Raw genomic sequence first — 23273 nt, 5'->3', positions numbered from 1 at the left:
GGCATCAAACTTCAAGAGTCCATTGACAACACTAGTTGGGCTCATAGTGAGATTGGCCAAAATTTATTAATTTTAAATAGTTATTAGATTAATAAAAATATTTATTAAATTAATAATTTTATTGATTTTTACTAATAAAAAATTAAATCGGTTCTAAAATTTACAAATGTAATTATTTTAAATCATTATCATTATCGAAGCATTATCCAACATAATTAGTCTAAATGGAATTTAAATTATTGTAAGTTAATTTTAAAATTAATAAAAGTTTATTGTTTATAATAAACATTAAGAAATACACGATATTGGAAAGGCTTTAACCAATCACAAACACTGTGGATTTGGATGAAAACCCACCTGATTGATTACCACTTTTTATGATGTTAGTTGATTAATTGGTAATAGGTCTTCCCTGTATCATTTCTTTCATGCATCATAGTCTGAACCCAAACGTTAATTTTATTATTTTTATTATTTGTAAATATTTTAATCAGAATCTAAATTATTATAATTATTAAAAAACTAATATATTTAATTGTTTTAACTAATAGATTTCTATTAGTTTATAATTTTTAAATGAATTTAAATAGATTCCCACTAAGGTGCACAATTCGATAATTATACATAGAGAATGACCCCATTCTTGGTATGGGGCCGATATTCTTATATTTTTTATTTATGTATTCTAATAAATTTTGTTTGACACCCAATTTCTATATTGTAAATTTAGGTTATTGTTTTATTTGCTTTTTATGTATAGGTTTGTTATTTAATTGAAGAGATTAAATAAAGTTTTGTTTCTAAATAATACTCCACTTTAGTATGGGGTCAATATTCTTATATTTTTTATTTATGTATTCTAATAAATTTTGTTTGACACCCAATTTTTATATTATAATTTTAAGTTGTTATTTTATTTGATTTTTATGTATAGATTTGTTATTTAATTTAAGAGATTAAATAAAGTTACGTCTTTAAATAATACCCCACTTTATGGATACCACATCATTTAAAATGAGTACCAACAGAGGGTTGGCTCGTTGGTGTGTTATTAATGGTGCATGGCACCGAATATCAACAATTTGGGGAAAAAGGGGTCAAAGGGAAAGTTATTAATGGTGCATGGCACTGAATACCAAAAAATAAAAAGAAATTAATTATTGTTTTTCCTTTTATTTTTAATAGAGTTAAATGTCACTAGCTTTCTTAGAGTGGAGGTAATTACCATTTGCTTGGATAGACACATGTATGATAAAAGAAAGCTTTTTTGTTTGAGAGTGAATAATCACTTTTGAAATGCTCTTTCTTGAAAAAATGCATACAAAGAAAGCTTTTATATGTATGGAACATTGTGCCCAACCCAATGTACATGATTTTGTCTGGATGCATCTAGTGAGGAACAAAATTGCAGATGCATGTAAAAGTTTTGAGGTTGGACCGGGATTGCCATTTGCCACCAATCATTAGGAGAGTAGAGAAAGGATCTGCTAGAAGCAAGAGGTGTAACACAGGCTAGTATTACATCTATTAAGCAATAAACGGGTTCGACTATGATATGGAAAATATATGATATCTAAAAATTTTCTGACCAGGCAACTGGAATCATAATTGTGGTAGTCAATCAGGTTTTATTTATCAAAATTCATGGGTGGGTTTTGATTGGTCAAAACTCTTCCCATATCATATCTTTTCCGATCATAGATTAAGCAATAAACACGTCAGCTTTTAGGAACAAGATGTATAGCAATAGGAATTGATGACGTGTTGTCTCCAATCGGGTATTCTGCACCAAGCGAGAACAATGGCAAAATGTGTTGGATCTGATGTGGACTCCAAGATTTTAGATATTTGTAAGACCCGCCTGTCCACATCTATCCCAGATCCGGACCGTTTAAGCCCTACCGGATTAGAGTTGGCTGAGGACCAAGAAGGCAAGGGCCAAGAAGTAGGGACGTCTTCCCTTCCAAGTTCCAAGCTTCCAGCGGACGAGTGGTATATAGGGTTCTTGTTTGAAATCCCCGCCGAGCCATGCATCCTCTCTGATACGCTTCTCTGCAATGGCGCTGGAAGAGGAAAAAGCGGACACTCCATTACTTCCCAAGGCGGTTCCGACTCCTAAGAACAATGACCCTCCCATCGTCTCTCAGGCAAGTTCATCTCATCCTTCGCACCAGGACACATCTCCCCCTAAAAAGATTCAAAGTGCCAGAGAGTTAATCCTCTCTACTGCTCGTAAGCTATCTGCTCAACATCTCCAGAATTCTGATCCTGGTGTTTGGGGCGTTCTCACTGCCATATCCAAAAATGCTCGTAAGAGACCGCAGGTATCAATCTTCATCTCTAAAACCCTAATCCCCTGTGTACCATGGGTACATAGATTAGATTTTCAGTACTGACCCATTAAGCCCAATGTTCAACAACCTCCAGTTGGTTTATTCTGGACATGAATTATTTTGGAATAATAACACTTTGTATTCGTACACGAAACAGAAAAAAAGGAAGCATATTTGGAAATTTTGGTAATGCGTGTCAATGGAAATCATTTGATACCTTAATGTTTGTCTGAGTAAGTGTCATCGTCGTGCTATCTTCATTGGGAAACGGTATTGTAGATGTATTTAGCACTGCTGAACTTGATAGCATTGAATCAGCTAGTTTGATTTTTGGGATTGTGAATGCACTCTCTCTATCTCTCTCGAAATTTGGTAATATGAGAACTTCTCTTTCCAGTTTCCAGTTAGTTGATAGTTGATGCTACATAACGCTCCTTGTCAATGCAAGCTGATAAAATTTGTTAAGCAGGGCATAAATATTCTTTTGACTGCTGAGAAGCACTACATTGGCCGGTTAGTAGAGGACAAGCGCTTCCAGATTGAATCACATGCTATAAGCGCAAATCATTGCAAAATTTATAGAAAGAGACTTGCTACTGAAGATGCGGAGCAGCCATCATGCTTCAACTGTGCTGTCTTTTTGAAAGATTCCAGGTTGTGTATTGCATAAGCAAGTTTATTTATTTGTCTTTATGTGATTTTCTGACTGTGCGGAACCATTTGCAGCACCAACGGAACATATCTTAACTGGGAAAAGCTGAAGAAAAATAGTCCTGAAGCTAAGCTTCAGCATGGAGATATTATCTCTTTTGCTGCACCTCCTCAGCATGGTAATGGGCATGCTTAAACTTTATGGTTAATTTCTATAGTCGTATTTGCTTATTTTAGAAACCAATGTGAGTTAATGTGGAAAATACTCTTTAATGTTTAATTGTAGTACTCTACCATTCTTGATAATGTTAACTAAGGGTGCACGTTGGACTGGGTTATGTCAGGTTGAGGTCAACCCTAACCCAATCCGAGGTGTTGAATCTTCAATGCTAACCCAATTCCAACTTGACCTTCAACCATATGTTGTAAACCCTAACTCAACCTGACCCAGCCATAAGTCATCTTCATCTCTATCCTTGATGTCAGATAGAGGCATAGAGCACTTTGTATTCAACCAAGGTTTATTCTCAACCTTCAATTTTTCTTTAAAAAATCTCATTAATAAAAACATCAGCAAACTTCTATCACTTTCAAATGTTTGCAGGTAGATGAGAAAGAAAACTATAGCCAACTTAATTATGAAATGGATAACTTGGCTGACTCCATGAAAAAAAGGATGAAAGTGATCCAGGCAATCAATGTGCTTATGTGCCATAAAAATTGCATTTTTTTTTTCAAAAAAAATCTGTAATATAAAAAAGAAAAACTAAAAATAAAAAAAAAGAACAAGTCTATCAAGATCTCCTACTCCCTCCCCACCAACTGAAGTTTGCCTGACAATAAAAAAGACATTCTAAGGCTTTCATTCTAATTAATTTTGTATTCCAATTCCCATTTTCTAATAGTAAAGACTAGAGGAAAAACATGGGCAACTGGTTGATTGAACAAATTTCAGTGGAGGAAAAAATCAAAATGGTATCAAAGAAGAAGAATAAAACTTACCTGAATGGTGAATTATTTGTTTAAAATAATGCACTTTGGCTCTAAGTGGAGAAGTTGGATGAAAGTTTGATTTTCGACCCCAAGGTTCTCAATGCTTGTAAATGGGACGGCTAGAGAAAATTTTAGCAGTTCTAGAGGTTTGAGGCAAGGGGACCTTTTGTCTCCTTTTCTCTTTCTAATAGTCTTGGAAGGTTTAAGCAAGTTGGTAGATAGAGGTGTGGAGAGGGAACTGGTGGAAGGCTTCCAGGTGAAGCCCAATGGGACTGCTATTCCAATTCTGCAATATGCTGATGAGACATTCTTCTTCTGTAAGGCTTCAGAGGAGCAAGTTCTGAATCTGAAGTACATCCTTTTCTGGTTTGAGATTATATCAGGACTGAAAGTAAATCTAGCAAAAAGTGAGATGATAGAAGTGGGAGAAGTCTCTAACATCCAGGGTCTGGTAGATTTGTTGGGTTGCAAGGTTGGTCAGCTCCCAGAAAATTATTTGGGGTTGCCATTGGGAGCCAAATGCAATTCTAAAACCATTTGGAACCCAATAATAAAAAGAATTGATCAGAAATTGGCCACTTGGAAAGCAAGGTATCTCTCCAAAGATGGAAAGGTAACACTCATCAAGAGTGCCCTAGCAAGTTTGCTAACGTACTTCATGACCCTTTTTCCTATCCCCTCAGAAGTGGTAGAGGTTTTAGAAAAAAAGATGAGAGATTTTTTGTGGGTGGGCTGGAAGGATTCACACAAATATCATCTTGTAGACTGGGGTCAGATTTGTAAACTCCTATCTCAAGGGGGGTTGGGGTTAAGGAGCTTAAAATATTTCAACCTAGCTTTGCTAGGAAGTTGGATGTGGAGGTTTGCTGCTGAACCTGACAACCTCTGGAGGAAAGCAACAGCAGAAAAATATAGGTTGGATGAAAGTGGTTGTGGTAGTGGTCCACCCATGCCAATGACCTATGAATGCAGTCTGTGGAAAGGAATATGCAGAGCTTCAAACCTTTTCAGTAGGGGAGTTGGTTTCAAAGTAGGGAATGGGAGAAGGATCAGGTTCTGGTTGGATCCCTGGACTGGGGAGAATTCCCTGAAGGAACTGTTTCCCACCCTGTTCAGTTTGGCAGAAGATAAAGAAGCCTTGGTGGAAGATACATTTCTGATAAGGGATAATGCTATTTGCTGGTCTCCAGCCTTAGAATGGGCTTCAATGACTGGGAGATTCAGCAGGTGGGAAATCTCCTAGTTTTGCTTCAATCTCATGTTTTGAATCTGCAATCTGAGGATTCTCTAGTGTGGAAGTGGAACAGAAGTGGGGAGTTTTCAGTTAAATCCTTCTACAGCACCATAAGGGGAGGTTTTGAAGCCTCTTTCCAAGACGGGCAATTTGGGGGACAGTGGTACCCTCAAAAGTAAAGTTTTTTGTATGGGTGGCAGCTTTAGAGAAGTGTCTCGCCAAAGAGATGTTGGTGAGAAAAGGTTTTAACTGCAGTGACCTGAGGTGCAGCTTCTGTGGTGTGGATACAAAATCGGTCAACCATCTGTTTTTACATTGCAACTTTGCCTCAAAGATCTGGAGCTACTTCTTAAATAGTCTGAGGTTAAGCTGGTGTATGCCAGACTCAGTTAAAGCCTGCCTGGAGGCTTGGCAGATCTGGGGGATGACTAAGAAAGGAAAGATTTGCTGGTCTTCTATTCCCTTAGCAATTATGTGGGTGGTTTAGACAGAAAGGAACAGCAGGGTTTTTGATCTTAAAACCTCTACTGAAGCTGAAGTCATCAATACCATCAATTCGGCTTTAGGTTGTTTTAGAAGTTGGTTGTCTATACTTACTGACTTTAAAGAGGTTACTTCTGATTGTAATTTTTTGAGGATGACCTTTTTTGGAGGTCCTTCTGATTTGGTGTGTACAGCTTCTCTTTGTACAAAGGACCTTTTACATCAATACAATTATACTTCACCTTTGCTCAAAAAAAAAAAAAAACCAATGCCAACCAAAAACAGCCTTGACTGTGTGATGGGTGTCCACAACAAAGATGGAAACTGTGAATGACAAGTCAACAACAAAGGGATGTAAGAGCTGAGAACAAATTTTAGAAATCAGAATCCGTAAACTTATTTAAATAACAGCCTCCAAATGGTGAATGGTGAGTCAATGTCAAATGTGAATCTTGTTGACTGATGGAGTGATAACCAATGCGGTGGCTTTGTGGACCACCAATAACCAGAACTACAAACATCATTCTTGCAGTCAGAGATAATCAAGGTCATAAGAATGACCAAGCAGAGAGAATTGTAGTCCACGGGAGTGATTAGATTTAGTTTCCCATAAGATGGAAAATGAATTGCTTGTAGGTGAGTTTGAATATCTTCATGTTTGATATATATATATATATATATATATATATATATATATATGAATGTATTTTAAATTCAAAAAAAAAAAATCACAAAGTTTTGAGGGGATTGGGAAGCAAAGGGAGGAGGAGAGAGAATAAGCTGAATAGCTGATGTGGACCAAGACTACTTGATCATCATGGTTGTCGTCGTCATCATCATCATATAAGCCTTATCACAACTATATGGGATTGGCTACATGAATCCTGTTTCACCATTCCATTCTATTTAATGCCATAACTGTTGTTAAATTTTGAGCACTTAAATCATTTTTCACTACTTTGATCCATGTCCTTTTTGGTCTGCCTCTAGCACTTCTAGATCTAGCCCCTTCAACAGTTCAACTTGCAAGAAATCACTTCTTACAATATAATTTTCTTATTAATCAATTAATGAATTTCTGTTATTGTTAAAAAAACCACTTCTTACAAGTGTTGTCAATGGTCTTCTATGCATGTGCGCAAACCATCTTAGTCTACTTTCTCTGATTTTATCACCTATTGGAGCTTTGGAGTTACTCCTAAATTTCTTCAAATGAATTTATGTTTTATATTATCCTTTCTAGTTTTTCACTCATCCATCTCACCACATACATTTTTTCAGCACTCATTTTTTGGACATGTTGTTTCTTGACTGCCCAGCACTCTGTTTCATACAGCATAGGTGGCCTTACAACTATTTTATAGAATTTTCCGTTTAATCGAAGTGGTGTTCACATATCACATAAGACTATGGATGCATCCTTCCATTTTTCCCATCCTACTCTAATTCTATGGGCGACATCCTCCTCAATCTCTCTCTCTCTCTCTTGTTATGAATTATCAAATCAAGGTACCAAAAAGGTCACATTGTGTTATTTATTGATCTCCGATCCTAAGTGTACCCTGATTTGCACTCTTGTTGTATATAGAATAGATGGGATAGGGTTACAATGCATTTGGCCTTTTCTTATTAGAGCTGGATTTAGGTTTGGTTGGGTTGCCTGAGGAGTCAACCCTAACCAAATTTCCAAACCTGAAATTAAATCAGGTTAGCAAATCTCAATCGTGACCTTGATCTGATCTTTAACATTACCTGTCTTTTCAGGTTGGATTCAGGCTGACTTGGCCCAAATTGCACAGCTAAATGGTAACAAACATGAGTATTACTAAGCAAGTCAGCATATCTAGCAACCCTAACCCAACCTGAAATCAAATCAAGTTAGCAAATCTCAATCATGAGCCTAACCTCATCTTCAACCTGACCCAACCTTTTCGGGTTGGGTTCAGGCTGGCTTGGCCCAAGTTGCACCGCTAATGGTATCAAACATGAGTATTGCTCAGCCTATCTAGCTTGACTACTTAAAATCTCAAAGACATTAACTTAGGTTTTGGAAAAAACAGTTTGAAATGCTAAGACTTCAATTATGTCGTAGTTATGCCATGTTATAGTGTTTAACTACAAGTCTATAACATGGGTTAGTTATGCGATATTCCAAAATCAGAAGGGTTAGTTATGCCATGTTATAGTGTATAATTCAAGTACCAAAGACTTCAATTCTGTCGTAGTTGCACATGAAGCTGTCATTTGAACCCCTTTCATCTACTTTTTGTACACTATGTAGGTATTTTATATCAGAGAAGAGTTGTCTTCATCAAATTGGCATAGATATTGTATTATTATTATTATTATTTTTACATTGGTTGGGTTTTTCCATTTTGGCCTTTTTTGTTTCCTTTTCTATCAAATGCTTGCATTTGTGGCTGAAATATGCATACTTTTGGGGTAAAAGTGTAAATAATCTATCATATTGTGCTGCCTCGGGGCCGATTTGTTGTTACGGGAACCTTATATTGTTCATTTTCATCATTTATGGAATCTTCATGTTATCTTGCTTCCTTCTGTTTTATTATTCTTGTTCTTCATATTATTTATTTTTGTCCCATTGATACATTTAACTAGACTTTACATTAATGTTAATTTGGATAAGGATCTCTCTCTCTCTCTCTCTCTCTTACACGCACACACACACACACGTCAAACACACAGCTATTAGTCATTTACACTTGTAATTTTTTCCTTGGCACAACGGTTGGGTTGCTCCATTGCAACCTGGGTGACCAGGGTTCAAATCTTGGAAATAGCCTCTCTGTATGTGCAGGGGTAAGGCTGTGTGCATCTGTCCATCTCTAGACACCACATTGGCAGGAGCCTCTTGCAATGGGCTGCCCTTCCTGGAAAAAGGAAAAAGTTGAATTTACTTCTTGCTAGGATGGTGATGTGGTATTGCTTAAATTTCTTCCCTTCTATTGTGTTCTTTGTTCTTATTACAGCTTCATTCAAGAATCATTTCTGAAAGATATTTTTGTTGTGCTTTCTTGAGGCACATGCCTCTTTTGGTATGCGAATGTCTCTCTCTGTTAGTGTCGACTAAATAAGGGTAGAATGGTCATTTGAGTCTTATTAGTATGTTGATGTGTCTTTAAGTTAGTGCTGATGTGTTCCAACTTAAATAGGGGCATAACAGACCTTTGTTATTATTTAGTAAACTATATATATATCCTGGCTGACCTAAGAGAGAATGTTTTTTTCTCTTCTCTCTGGTTCGAACAGGTTTCTTCTTCTATTTTTTCTTCTCTTCTTCTCTCCTTCTCTCTCTCTTTTTTCTTCTCTTTTACCTTAAGTTCAGATCTGAAACTGACGAATCTGATTTGTAACATGGTATCAGAGCCAGGTTAAGTCAGTCCAGATCTGTTTGACTTTCAGTGCACTCTAGCTAGTAATCTCTCAGTTTTCTTCTAGTTTTTTTTTTGGAGTTTCGCAAAAGGGCTGAAAAGGAGTGGTCATCTCTTCCTTCTGGAGGTTTTAATGTATTCGATTGGGTGTGAAGTTGTGGTTTCAGGTGGTTGGTAGAGAACCCTCTAATCGATGGAACGAAGAGGGCTGCAACAACAGGTTTTGTGGTAGGTTCAGTTCAGCGGGCCGAAGGCTTAGTATCAGTCGTATGGAATGCTGAAGTGGTACTCTTATGTGTGTGATGTGTTCGTGAGGTGCTGAAAGTGATAATAGTGGGGATTAACATTGCTGAAACCTGTGACAGTGTATGTTTCAGCAATGGTCAGTCATATGGTGGTGAGTGATTAACTAGAGGAGTGAAGTACAGTGTTTGTTGGAGTGCAGTGTAGTGATTACTGGGTAAGGCAGGTTGAAAAAAAAGAGGGGAAGAGTTTTTTTTACAGCCATGGAGATAATGAACATAAGTCGGTTATGGTCCCTCAAGACTACTTGAATGTACAAATGACCTCAATTAAATTGAATGGAGAAAATTACGTACCTTGGGCCAAATCTGTTGAAGTGTTTCTCAGAGCCAAGAAGAAAGTAAAGCATATAAGAGAAGAAAAACCCCCAGTTGATTCCTATGAGTATGGTGATTGGGAGCAAGAAGATGCACATATTATGACTTGGCTGTGGAACAGTATGGAACCGAAGATTAGTGTAAACTTCATGTTCTTAGACACAACCAAGGAAATTTGGGATTATGGAAGGAAGCTTTACTTAGGACAGGATAACACTACCAGAGTATATTAGCTCTATCAAGAGTATTTTAGTTTGCAATAGGGTAACTAGAGTCTTGAAGAGTATTATGCTAGTCTGAAAAAATTGAGGAATGAGTTGAGCGTGTATCACCCCCTTACATCTGATGTTAAAATTCAACAACAACAGAGAGAGCAACTTGATGTAACCAGATTTCTGGTGGGATTGAAGCTTGAATATAAACCGGTGAGGGCTTAGATACTAGGTGGGTCTGCCCTCTCCTCTCTCGAGGAGGTGTTTGCCCATCTCCGGAGGGTTTCTATTGGCCCTCCAGAGAACCCCACCATATCCAATAGGTCTGCCCTTGCGGTGGCCAGAGGGGGCGGCTGTGGTGGTAGAGAAGTAGCTCATCAGGGCCAGCCAGGCCGTGGTGGTAGAGGTGGACACATGTACAGTTGTGGTGGTGGGCATATTGGAGGTTGAGATTCAGGGGGAGCTTGTGGTAGAGGACGTAATCATGGCCTGAGAAAGTGTACACATTGTGGTGTGGATGGACACATTGTTAATTTTTGCTATGATCTACATGGCCCACCTTCATCTTGGGCAAATCATGTAGTGGCTAGTGGTGATATGGAACAAGGGAGTCAACAAACCGATCAAACACCTCCACCTATAGATGCCTCCAGACAAGAGATGATGAGTATTTCACGTACTGAATATGAGCGGTTGATCCAGGCTACTTCTCAGCCGAGTACAACTACGTTTGCTCACTTAGGTATGGCTTGTCTGGCATCCAAACCCTCCCACTAGATTATTGATTATGGAGCTTCCGATCACATGATTGGGACTCCAGGTGTGTTCTCTTCACTTTCTTCATCCTCTACAACCCACACTGTCACCCTTGCTAATGGTTCCACTTCTTCCATAAGTGGTATTGGTGATGTTAAAACTGGTTCATTATCTTTGTTTTCAGTTCTGTATGTACCCGAATTTCCTTTTAATCTTATGTCTGTTAGTAAATTTACCAAGTCTCTTAATTGCTCTATCATCTTTTACCCTTCATCTTGTGTATTTCAGAATTTCAAGATGGGGATGAAGATTGGTGGAGGCTATGAAGCTGGTGGACTGTATTACCTTGATGGTGGTGGTTCTTCAACAACTCTTCAGTCGTCTCTCACCCCTCTCCACTAGCATTGCAGACTTGGTCATCCATCTCTTAAAGCACTTAAGAAACTTGTTCCAGCATTGAGTCGTCTTTCTACTTTGGATTGTGAGTCGTGTCAGTATGGGAAACATTATCGGGTCTCCTTTAGTCCTAGAGTCGATTGTCGTATGTTGAGTCCTTTTTCTTTGGTCCATTCAGACACTTGGGGTCCAAATAAAATAGTGTCACACAATGGATACAAGTACTTTGCTATTTTTGTTGATGATTATTCAAGGATGACAGGGCTTTATCTTATGAAAGAAAGAAGTGAATTATTTTCTATTTTCCAAAAATTTTATGTTAAAATCCACACTCAATTTGGTATCCATATTAAGATCCTACATTCAGAAAATGACTAAGAATATTTTTATACACCCTTTCAGCAATATTTAGAACAACATGGTATTATTCATCAAACCTCTTGCTCTTACACCCCTCAACAAAACGAGGTAGCTGAACGGAAAAACCGCCATCTCTTAGAAATCGCTCGGTCCCTGTTGCACCATATGAATGTACCCAAACGTTTCTGGAGTGATGCTATGCTTACATCTTGCTTTCTTATTAACAGAATGCCTATGTCCATCCTTGATGGTCAGTCTCCTTTCTTTGTTCTGTTTCCTACATTGTCTCCTTTTCCTTTTACCCCTCGAGTTTTTGGGTGTGTGTGCTTTGTTCATAACCTTGGCTCCGGACTAGACAAATTAGATGTACGATCTACGAAGTGTATCTTTCTTGGCTATTCTAGGACACAGAAAGGGTACAAGTGTTACAATCCTAGTTCTCAATGTTGTTTTGTGTGCCCTGATGTTACCTTCTTTGAGTCGGTTTTGTTCTTTTCTAGGTCAATTGTCTCTTCCCCTTCTTTCCTTCCGCTTCCAGTTCCCGTTGCAGACCCCATTCCTCTTGTTCCAGCTGTACCCAAGTCTTTGCCTCCGATGCCACTTCCTCCTGCACGACCACCTATCCATTAAGTGTATACACATCGACATGCACCAACCCCTCCAACTTTACTACTGACGGATCCAGAAGTGACTTCTGCAGCACCACCACCCCCCGTTTTTGACCTAGACCTTCCCGTTGCGTTGCGGAAAGGTAAACGTAGTTGTACCCTTCATCCTATTTCCAATTATGTTTTTGTTTCTCACTTATCTCCTTCTCATTGACAGTTTGTTTCGTTGTTATCTTCTGTTTCTGTTCCTAAGGATGTCCACGAAGCCCTTATCTCTCCGAGGTGGTGTCAAGTGATGGAAAAAGAACTCTCCACTCTGGCTCATAATCATATCTGGGATCTCACCACCCTTCCCTTGGGTAAGCATACTGTAGGATGTAAGTGGGTATACACGGTCAAGTATTTGCCTGATGGTAGTGTTGAGAGATTGAAAGCTCGGTTGGTTGCCAAGGGTTATTCACAGTTATATGGCATTGACTATACAAAGACTTTCTCTCCTGTTGCCAAGATTGGTTCTGTTCTTGTTTTGATCTCCCTAGTTGCTATACATGATTGGCCTTTGTTTCAGCTTGATATTAAGAATGCTTTTTTGCATGGTAATCTTCTTGAAGAGGTGTATATGCAGCAATCACCCGGGTTTGTTGCTTAGGGGGAGGGTGGTAAGGTGTGTAGGATCAAGAAAGTTATTTATGGACTTAAACAGTCCCCTCGTGCTTGTTTTGGTAGGTTCAATGAAGTCATGAAGATGTTTGGCATGAAACAGTGTCAGGTTGACCATTTGGTATTCAACTATGACTCTGATGCGGGGAAGATTTTGTTAGTGGTTTATGTTGATGATATTGTTATTACTAGCAGTGACAGGTTGAAAACATTTCTACATGATCATTTTCAAACAAGACTTTGGCAAATTGAAATACTTCTTTGGGATAGAAGTGGCAAGGTCCAAGTATGGTATTAATTTGTGCCAAAGGAAATGTGTTCTTGATCTACTGGAGGAGACAGGCTTGTTGGGTGCCAAACCAACAGAAACACCCATGAGGGTACAGAAGGTTGGTGGGCAAGCTAAACTATCTAACTATCACTCGGCCAGATATCTCATTTGCAGTGAGCGTGGTGAGTCAATTTATGCAGAATCCTTGGGTTCCACATTGGGACGCAGTGCTAAAGACTGTAAGGTATTTGAAGGGAGCTTCTGGCCGTGACTTGCTATATAAGAGCGGTGAAAATATTGAAATAGCGGGATATACAGATGCTGATTGGGCTGGATCTATATCTGACAGAAGGTCTACTACAGGTTATTGTACTTTCCTTGGGGGTAACTTGGTGACATGGAAGAGTAAGAAGCAGACCGTGGTGGCAAGAAGTAGTGCAGAAGCTGAATACAAAGCAATGGCACATACAACTTGTGAACTAGTGTGGCTAAGAAATGTCCTACAGGAGATGCGGTACTTGTTTACCACTTCAATGAAACTATATTGTGACAACCAAGCTGCAGTTCACATTTCCTCTAACTCAGTTTTTCATGATAGAACAAAATACATAGAGAAAATGTTCTAAGTGGAATGATAAGTACAACATATGTTAATACAGGGAGCCAATGGGCAGACTTGTTAACCAAAGGGTTGAGTCGGGCAAGAGTGGATTACATATGTAACAAGCTGGGACTATATGATATATACTCTCTAGCTTGAGGGGGAGTGTTAGTGTTGACTAAATAAGGGTAGAATGGTCATTTGAGTCTTATTTAGTATGGTGATGTGTCTTTAAGTTAGTGCTGATGTGTCCCAACTTAAATAGAGACATAACAGACCTTTGTTATTATTTAGTAAACTATATATATATATATATATCCTGGCCGACCTAAGAGAGAATGTTTTTCTCTTCTCTTTGGTTTGAACAGATTTCTTCTATTTACGAATCTGGTTTGTAACACTCTCCTATAATATTCTCAGATTTATTGAGAACTGTGACCTGTATTATCTTGCTTCCTTTTTTATCGGTTTCTTTTATAAGTTGAGGAATCATTGGTGCTGTTATTTGTGCTGACATGCTTGTGAATATATTGAGGTTTTGGGATCTTGTATATGCTGCAGTTTATAATCCATATATGTGATTGAAATGCATCATAAGGTTATTAAACAATCTTTTTTCTTCCATGTTTTTTCTGTTGATGGTTACAGAACTTGCTTTTTCATTTGTATATCGAGAATGTTCCAAGGCGGATACTTTGGTGGATGGTGCAGTTTTGAAAAGAAAAACTGGTATGTTCTAACAAATAAGAATGAGAAACTGGGTATGCTACCTGCTTATGTCAAAGATGGAATGTTTATCATGGTGCAGCATTTACACTTACAGTTAAATTGTCAGACATAATGGCCCAAGTGTTGACTATTTTTGCCTCCTGAGAAAATAAGTAATAAAAGGAAAGCTATGAAAAGTCCCCATGTAATTTTAGGGGTTATCTTAAAGCACTTCTCTCAACAACTTTCTCTCACTTATGTACCAAGAAACCAAACACAGCAATTAGGATTCATGTACTATGAGATTATGCTTCTTTCTTTAAGTGAAGTCCATATTCATGTCTTAGAATTTGGAATCAGTTATATGTACTGATCATAATTCTTTTTAGAAGAGGAATTTGGTTCCGAAAGCAAAAGGCTAAAAGGTATTGGCATTGGTGCACCTGAGGGTCCAATTTCGCTTGATGATGTTCGAAGCCTTCAACGATCAAACACGGTAGTATTAAATTTTGAACCCGAAGGTTTCATGGTTGTGAATGCCAACTTTTCTCCTCTATAATTAGATAAAAAACCTAATTGTGTTTCTTACACGATTCTTAGACCTCAAATATTTATTTGTACACAGGAGCTGAGGAAGCAATTGGAATCTCATGTCCTCACCATTGAAACATTGCAGAAAGAACATCGAGTGGCTCTTGTTCGTTATGAAAACGTATGCCATTTCAATCCCTCGCGTGTGTGCATGCTTGAATGTGGATTGAGCTTCTACATCCAAAATAGTAGTTTATAGTTATATATTACAGAATCATCATGGATACACAAATAGATTTATGAAGGCCTGATTTACTGTTCCCTATGCTATGATATATAAAGTAACCTGTTATGGTTACAAATGCTGAGATGGCCTGGCTCAGGTCTTTGTTCATATGAAATGTGTCTTGGTCTAGTCTTCTATTGCTCATTCTGGTCCTAAGTCCCCATTCGGGGTTTTTAATTTGGAAGACCATTGGCTGGATGAACTAACTTATTGCTATTCATGTTGGATTTCTGTCCCAAATTTCCTTGTAGCCATTTTTTCCTGTTATTGAAAGAGAAGTTGAAGTGGCATTCTCCCAAGACATTTGGTGCACTTGATCTTGGGAATTGCTAAACCCTTACTCTGTATGTGCCTATGTGGTAGTAATGTCTATCGCATGGTTTACCACTCCAATTGCCTTAACTATTGGCTTCTTTGTTGGCATTTTTTTTCTGATTAATATATAATCATTTTAAAGGAGATGAAGGAGCTGAAAGAATCTGTATCACAACCATACCTTGATAAAATTAAAGAGCTACATCATACCTTGGAGGTTAAAAATAAGGAACTAGATGGGGTCAATTCACTTTTGGCTGAACGACAACATGCTGTTGAGGACCTTGAACAAAGACTTAGAGCATCTATGCAGTCACGCAATGATGCAGATGCAGTAATCAATAAGTAAGGAATTAAATTCCATTGCTATAATTCTTTTTTGTATTACTTTGGTTCTTGAAGAATGACTTGAACTGTTTCTACATTGTTTTAGTTGCACATATGCGTTATGATGTCATGCATGTTGTTGGCCTATTGTTTATCCTGCAGTCAGAAGGCATCTATATGTGAACTTGAGGCACAGTTAGATGAAGAGCGAAACCAGAGAAGGGAAGAACGAGAAAAGTCTGAGGCAGATCTAAAAGCTGCACTGCAGAGAGTCCAAGCAGAGGGTCAGGAGGAGTTAAAACGGCAATCTGAAGTTGCATCAAAACAACAAAGAGAGCTGCAAGAAGCTATTAATAAGCTTCAGGTTTGAAAAGCATTTTGATTCTTCTCGATTTCAGATGATTCATGTTAGTCTAAAAGCTGTTTGTAAGCTCATTTTCTTCACCATCTCAGGAATCAGACAAAGAAAAAAGTCTACTTATAGAAGCTTCAAGATCCAAACTGGTATGTTTTGAGGGACATTTTTTTTTCTGAGACATCGCACAGACTGACTTTGCATTTCATCTATAATAGAGAACCTTTTTCATTTATAACTGTTTTTTCTGTAACAGGAAGGATTCAGGGAAAGCTTGGTTATATCTGAGAAGAAAGTGCGCCAGCTAGAAGCCCAAGTTAAGGAAGAGCAGAAAGCCTCAGCAGAAAGCAGAAAAGTATTGTTGCATTACATGTTTAAATGTTTCTATTTCCTTTTCTTTTCCTGGCGTTTATTTTTGTTTCCGAATCCCAAAAGGGAGCTTGGTCTTGGTTGTTGGTTGTATATAAGCATTATCTGGGCATAAATCAGAATCTGGTCTTTATAAATGTATGCTATGTTAATATTTTTTCTTTTTTTGGACATATTAGATTTTGTACATCAAAGCCTGATGTTTGTTTTCCTGTTGTGATGTTGTAACAGAAAGTGGAAAAGCTGGAACATGACGTTAAAAGATCGAGGAAGGAACTTGAAAGTGAAAAGGTAGGAAATACATTCCTTTTCCTCCCCATCGAATCCAATATGTCTTGACTAGTGCCAAATATTTTGCTCTTTAAGCTATGGGCCATCGCCCAATGATGACCCCTGTTAACCTGGGTAGTGGGAGGGGTAGATTGGGTATGGACCTAACCTTCAACATTTTTTTTTTTATGTTTTTTTGCAAAAAGTGGTAGCTCTCAGACTTGTTAGGCTGCATTAGTTAAATATTTTCATGTCAGATCCTAGCTTTCTTAGTATTGATTATTGAATAAATATTGTCACTTGACTTCAGCTTGGAAGAGGCATTTCCATGTGTGAAGGGAATGAAGATTTTTTAACCCTAAATAATAAATATTGTCACTTGACTTCAGCTTGGAATGAAGGAGTGCAAATGGGCTAGCTGATTATCTTGCTAAACAAGGGGCTTTGAGGCAACAATTGTTTTGGGCAGCAATGTAAAGTGGGACAGAAATATGTAATTGTGTGGGAGCATTAATCCCATACACAAAGTTGTAAAACTTTATTTTAACCCTAATTTAAAATAAAATTCTCTTTTGCTGATAAAAAAAGGGAATGGAGATTTTTTCCTTCTTCTGTTTTTTTCCTGGTGGGGGGGGGGGGTGGAGATTCTTGGTTGACCCAGTCCACTTATTTCTTTGCTGAGTGTTAACCCCCTTTCTCCCTAGTCCCTAGCTCTCACGTATATGTTGCACAGTTATGTTATTTAAGAAATAATCTGAAAAATTGATCTCATAGACAAGCTGTAGAACATAAGCATGCCACTACTTAAGATCCGATGATATCTTGTTGAACATGGATAATTTTGGTTCATACATGCCATAAAAAAGCATGTTAGAAGGCATCGTTCATACTTCATAATGTGCAATATGGTATTGTAATAAGCAGCACACCATAGTATGTCACGAATCTCTCTCATGTATTATTTTTTTATCAGTAACTAAGACTATTGATTTATGTGAAAGAATAGTTGATTTACAAAGTCACTAGGTGAACCACTGAATCCTTATTTGGTGGACTAGCCCCAGCTATCCACCTTCCTTTCAACCATTATTATAGGAGGTACATTCAGTTTCCACAGGAAAGCCAACTACAAAACAGATTCTGCCCATTGTAGTTGAGTGGTTTCCTTTCTTAAAAGTTAATCTTTGCAATATTGCTAGCACCTTAGCTCTAGTCAAAAGCATTGCATTTTGGAGGCCTATCACCTAGGCAACCGACTAGACAAGTGGTGTGGATGTAAACATCTTAGTGGGAGCAAAGAACTAATTATGCCCTTTATATTTATTAACATGAGTGTGTATAACCCATTTGGTTGATAGGAATGCATGTTGATCTAAAAGTCAGATCTCTTAATCCTTGGACATTTATGTGTTTTCCTTTGAACCGAGGAGTTTATTCTTTTTTCAAAATCTTATTATTTCTAAAGATCATGTGTAAATTGCCATTTCATCATTTGCTTATTAAAAAAAAATGTCGTTTCATCATTTACTGATTTAATTTGTTAATTTATAGTTCATTTTTAACGTGAAACTCCATAATACTTGGTAAATGTTGCCTAGGTGATGCTTAAATATCTCTAGGTATCAACTTGCCTTGCCAGCCCAAAACACTTAGGCCTCACCTAGCTGCCTTAACAATACTGTTCCAGACTTAGACACCTGCTGGTCTGAGCGCAGCAATATACTTGAAGAGATAGAGGAAAACACTACTTGAAGCTGGAATGGAAGTAGAACTGCATAGATGACTCGAAATCAAGTAGAATTGTTTAAAATGAATGGGGACCAAACTTTATGTTAAAACTCTACAAAAGCATTTTAGCCACTCATTTCTTAATCTAAACTATTAAGGGGATGTCTGACAACGTAATTGTTTCTTGATTGTTTTTTTTTTCAAGAAAACAGGTCCATCACACTATCATTTTGTGTTTTCCAATTTGAATGATTATTGCTAAACTTTTCAATATTAATTGGTCATCTTTATTAAGTATGTATCCCACATAAACCAGCAAAAAGTGATCAAAATAGATAAAGTGTGCCCACAATTGACAGGTTTAGTAGTTTCTTTTTTCTGTCTCAAAAATTTAAAATGAGGAAAATGAATGGGTCTTTACAATTTATTGGTGATTTCATTCGCAGGCAACACTGAGAACGAACATGATAACATTGTTGAATACCACCTACAACAGAATCAAATGGTTGGATGGAAATACTGTTGGACTAGTGCTTTGCTTACAACTTAAACAACTCTTAAAGTCACATAATCCCCTTAGAATTCACTTGATCTCTACCAAAAAAAAAAACTGTAATGACCAAAATAATCTTGAAAGTACAGCATGCAAATAAAAGCAAAGGCCTTTTTTATCAGACAGATACTCCTGCATGGCTCTCTCTCTCTCTCTCTCTCACACACACACACACACACACACGCATGCACGCACGCACACACACATGAGCATGAGCATGCTTATGTATTGCAGTTCTCTTATTCCTGTGTACTATTTTGTAACATCAAGCTTGTGAATGCTAATTGTATAGTAGTTAGTAATAATTGTGAAAATGTGCTCTGTGTTTTCTGTAGAATGGTCATGTTGGCTCACCTCTCACTGTAGTATTATATTTTTTTTGATCAATAACAGAACTTTTATTAAGAAAAAGAGATGCTAGAAAAATGCAACAGGAGGGAGGGGTAAAATCTCTTAACCCTCCCTAAAAGTAGACATCAAATTACAATAATGCCCAAAAGAAACTAGCTCTTCCCACCCCTTGTTTGGCCAAAGAGTGCCAAAGAATTAGCACTCCTCTTGGACCACTGAAACTGAATTTGCATGTTTTGAGTGAGCTGGTTAATCTTCTTTTTTTCATTCGAGAACTTCAACAAACTGAAATCTTCCTTCTGCATCCAGTTAATAGCCAACCTAGAGTCGCCCTCCACCAGCAGTTTTCTAATATTCAGCCGTTGAGCTCTTTTTATCCCTTCCAAAACTGCCGAAATTTCAGCTCACTGTAGCATTATCTCTAAATCCACTACCTGATATCCAAAAAAGCCTTTGTGTTTTTTAATGACTGAATCACTGTGGTTCATTCCTATGGTTTACATGTTATGCAACTACTTTTTTTTTTTATTGTATTTCATTTCAATATTCTCTTTCTGACTCTGGAGATTATTTTATTTTTTATTAGTGATTATAACTTACCCAGTTTGGCCCAATTGATGGACCGTGGACATTCTTGTTGTGCTATTGGAATTATCTTGTTTGTTGGTTTGCTTTAGTTAGCAAGATGCTTATCTTATTTAGATATGAAGGTATTTAACGCTCTTCTTGTTCTTTCATTCATAAAAAAAATAAATAAATAAAAAAGCTCTTCTTGTCCTTGAAGGGTTACCTCTAAAAGCTAATGGGTACAAAGAATTTCTTTTAGTTTAGGCACTTCAATGAATTTCCTTTTACTTTTTAAGCTGAGGTTCTTTTGTGCTGTTGGTAGCAGGTAGCTCGAGAAGAAGCATGGGCAAAAGTTTCTGCTCTTGAACTTGAAATGGCTGATGCACTTCGTGACCTCTCAATTGAGAAACAGAGGTTTCAAGGTGCCAGGGAAAGAGTTATTCTCCGGTAAGAAATAGGAATCCATATTCCTTCTCTTCGACATTGGAGAGTGGTTGAGATGTGCATTCAAACACAATTTGCTTTCCATATTCTTCACATTATGGTTTGTAAAACATATTATCTTTCTAATGCAAGCACTTGGTGGCTGTGATCTGGCTGGGAGAGAATAGGCATGTCCTTGCCAATACAGGCACACCATAAGAGAGAAAAGGTATTCTAGCCAGGGAATTTGGACTCAACTTTCCATTAAGCCTAAAGGTCACCAAATAGTTTGGCTGATGCATAAGGGGTGAATAGAAATTGTATTGAGTTTAATTGTAATATGAGTAATTGATGGTAATGGTGGGATAAGTGGCTGTATACCAGTATATACTTGGGGATGTTGGCATCTTGTTATTACATTATATTTAGACTCAAAATTAACAGTTACCAATTCCAAAAATAAAGAAAGAAAAAATTACTTCTTTTTTTTTTTTGATGGAACATAAATAAAAGTTGGGGTGCAACATGGGGTTTCCGGGAGGTCACCCATCCTAGTATTACTCTCGCCCAAGCGCACTTAACTTCGGAGTTCTGATGGGTTCTGGTGCATAATGCAGTCCATTAATGTTAGAGGCTGCAATAATGCAGTCCATTCTATGGTTTATGAAGAAGATATTCTTGTTGTTTGGTCTCGCCTATTCTGTGATATAAAAAACAAAAAGTTAGGATACAGAGTTATTCATGGTATATTCAAGTTGTGGCAACTGGAATTTGTCACAGCAAAAGTCCATTGAAGAGTGATCTTTCAAATATTTGATTTTACTTATCTATGATTTATCGTTCAAATACTTGCGTGAGTGTATCATTCACTGGTCAAGCAGCTTGTTTTCAAAAGTTTTTCTTTCCAAGTTATATTTGAAGAGAAAACTATGTTGTATCTGATGTAACCCAATGTTTTATTTTATTTCTGCATGCTGATGTCATACAGGGAAACACAGCTACGGGCATTTTACTCCACCACTGAGGAGATTTCTGTTCTGTTTGCAAAGCAGCAGGAGCAGCTGAAGGCCATGCAGAGAACTCTGGAGGATGAGGATAACTATGAGAACACATATGTCGATATTGAACTCAATGGAACAAAAGGGAACACAAGTGGAACTGTAGTAAGAGAGAAAGAAACAACAGCAGCTCACCGAAGCAACAGCCATGGAAAAGAAGGCTCCATGTCCTCAAGTCCAAGGGTTGTAAGAATCCAGGTTGAGAGCACGAGTGATGAAGCTAGTGTTACTGAGAAGCATGATTGTGATATCAGAAGCCAAGAACAACATACCCAAGATGCGGAATGCATGAGTGCTGACCGCTCTGTTAAAGGGGGCTTTGGTTCTGAGATTGAGGGGATTGACACGGTACCAGTGCTGGATGGAGATCCTATTGAAACTGAGAGAGTGCTCGAGACTGAAAGCCCTGCCATTGATGTGAACTTTAGTGAGAGAAATTTTGATCTAAAGAAATGCTGCTATTTAGATCAGGAGGACAAGATGCAGCTTGACAATGATACCCAGGTTCAAGAAAATGAAGAAGAGATTCTCAAGGTTCACGAGGAAAATGCAAATTGCTCGCAATCCAATAACCCACGTGAGGTCCTGAGATCCATGGAAGATACAGAAGCCGGTGGCACAATCAGAACAGCTGATCTTTTGACTTCTGAAGTTGCTGGGAGTTGGGCATTCAGTACAGCTCCTTCCGTCCATGGTGAGAATCAATCCCCTCATAGTGAAGATTGTGGCAGTGCAAGAAGTGATGGAGAATGTGCTGCTGCTCTACACTGCTCCGATGGCCAGGTTGCTGGGAGCCAGGTTGTGGCATCTTCTACTGCTACTGCAGCCACCAAGTCAAATGCGGAACGCCAAAAACTTAATGAGATGATTAAAATTGTTGCTCCCGATTGTGAGGTGCAATTCGCGGGTAGCGGTTATGGAGAGAGAGACAATAAGGTTTCTAATTCTAATTCAGATTCAGATACCAAGGAGGGAAGCCACCATGATAGTGATACTGATGATGAATCCATATCAGCAACTGATGATACAAAGGTGGGTACAGACCAAGAGGGGCGGGATAGTGAAGTTGAACCAATGGACGAATCTGATGATGCTACTCAAGATGATTCTGTTGGATAGTATCTGGGGTTGTGTTTAGAAAGTCAATTGGTTGCCGAGGAATGTGCAGGGAAATTTCCTTTTTTTTTTTTGATTGGGGCAAAGGGGAATGGAGCTGTAAATATGTGACGTTTCTATTGAAATCCATTTCTCTTTGTACCATTCTATTTATTTGGCTTATTCCGTTTTCCATGCCCATGTAATTTAAGTCCAGTCATCTAGATGGATCATGGATCATGGATAGGATGTTGCTATCCATGTCCATCATGCCCATGTTGATGGTGTCCAATCCTGTTGAGATGGGCCAGCTATTAGAGGGTATGATTGTATGTATCTTCGCTTGACAATCATTTAGAATGGAACATATGAATGGGCTCTCACTAGAGTTGTTACTACTCGAGCAGAGGTGGACATGGAGGAAAAAAGGAATACCAAACGAAGGAACTGGAGCGTGCCATAGGCAGTGATACTTCTGGGGATTATGAAGTAATGCTTCTAGCTTTGATATTGATAGGTCATGGCTTCATGGGGGATCTTGTACAGAATACAGATATTCGATGTGTTCTCGGTGAGATTTTTCCACGTGGGTGTAAAAAAATGGGAAGAGAGATTGAAGGGAAGGGGACGGAATTACAGAGGAAAGAAAAGCTTGTAGTGGATTTATACAGACGAAAAGAGTGTTTCCATTAGGCTCTGCTTTGTTTTTTATTTTTTATTTTTTATTTTTTATTTTTTATTGTTCCTTTTTTTTTCCTAGTTTATCC

At 38.0% G+C, this 23273-nt stretch overlaps 1 protein-coding gene across 4 annotated transcripts; it reads left to right on the top strand.

The window, feature by feature from the left end:
• The first annotated feature begins 1878 nt into the window (after nucleotides 1-1878).
• On the top strand, nucleotides 1879-22906 carry LOC104610963 (SMAD/FHA domain-containing protein). Of its 4 annotated transcripts, none has more exons than XM_088904122.1 (13): nucleotides 1879-2324; nucleotides 2803-2987; nucleotides 3060-3163; nucleotides 14219-14299; nucleotides 14671-14774; nucleotides 14904-14990; nucleotides 15553-15755; nucleotides 15900-16101; nucleotides 16191-16241; nucleotides 16349-16447; nucleotides 16693-16752; nucleotides 20256-20377; nucleotides 21342-22906. In XM_088904122.1, the coding sequence occupies exons 1-13, from the start codon at nucleotides 2058-2060 to the stop codon at nucleotides 22528-22530; spliced, it is 2754 nt and encodes a 917-aa protein (XP_088760248.1). In that variant the 5' UTR covers nucleotides 1879-2057; the 3' UTR covers nucleotides 22531-22906. The 4 variants fall into 4 exon arrangements, with proteins under 4 accessions (XP_088760248.1, XP_010276151.1, XP_010276144.1 ...); XM_010277849.3 differs by having other exon boundaries at nucleotides 20253-20377; XM_010277842.3 differs by having other exon boundaries at nucleotides 14668-14774.
• The last annotated feature ends 367 nt before the right edge of the window (nucleotides 22907-23273 follow it).

The sequence above is a fragment of the Nelumbo nucifera genome, chromosome 4 (genome assembly GCF_055504915.1).
Source record: "Nelumbo nucifera cultivar China Antique chromosome 4, China Antique-T2T, whole genome shotgun sequence".
Classification (NCBI taxonomy): Eukaryota; Viridiplantae; Streptophyta; class Magnoliopsida; order Proteales; family Nelumbonaceae; genus Nelumbo; species Nelumbo nucifera.
The sequence above is the reverse complement of the archived record's forward strand: the minus strand, read 5'-3'. Positions and strand labels throughout refer to the sequence as shown.

Coding starts and splice junctions, on each gene's coding strand:
- LOC104610963 (XM_010277834.3), top strand. CDS start 2,058: ATGGCGCTGGAAGAGGAAAAAGCGGACACTCCATTACTTCCCAAGGCG. Junction 16,448..16,692: donor CCTCAGCAGAAAGCAGAAAA/GTATTGTTGCAT, acceptor ATGTTGTAACAG/AAAGTGGAAAAGCTGGAACA. Junction 16,753..20,252: donor AGGAACTTGAAAGTGAAAAG/GTAGGAAATACA, acceptor TGCTGTTGGTAG/CAGGTAGCTCGAGAAGAAGC.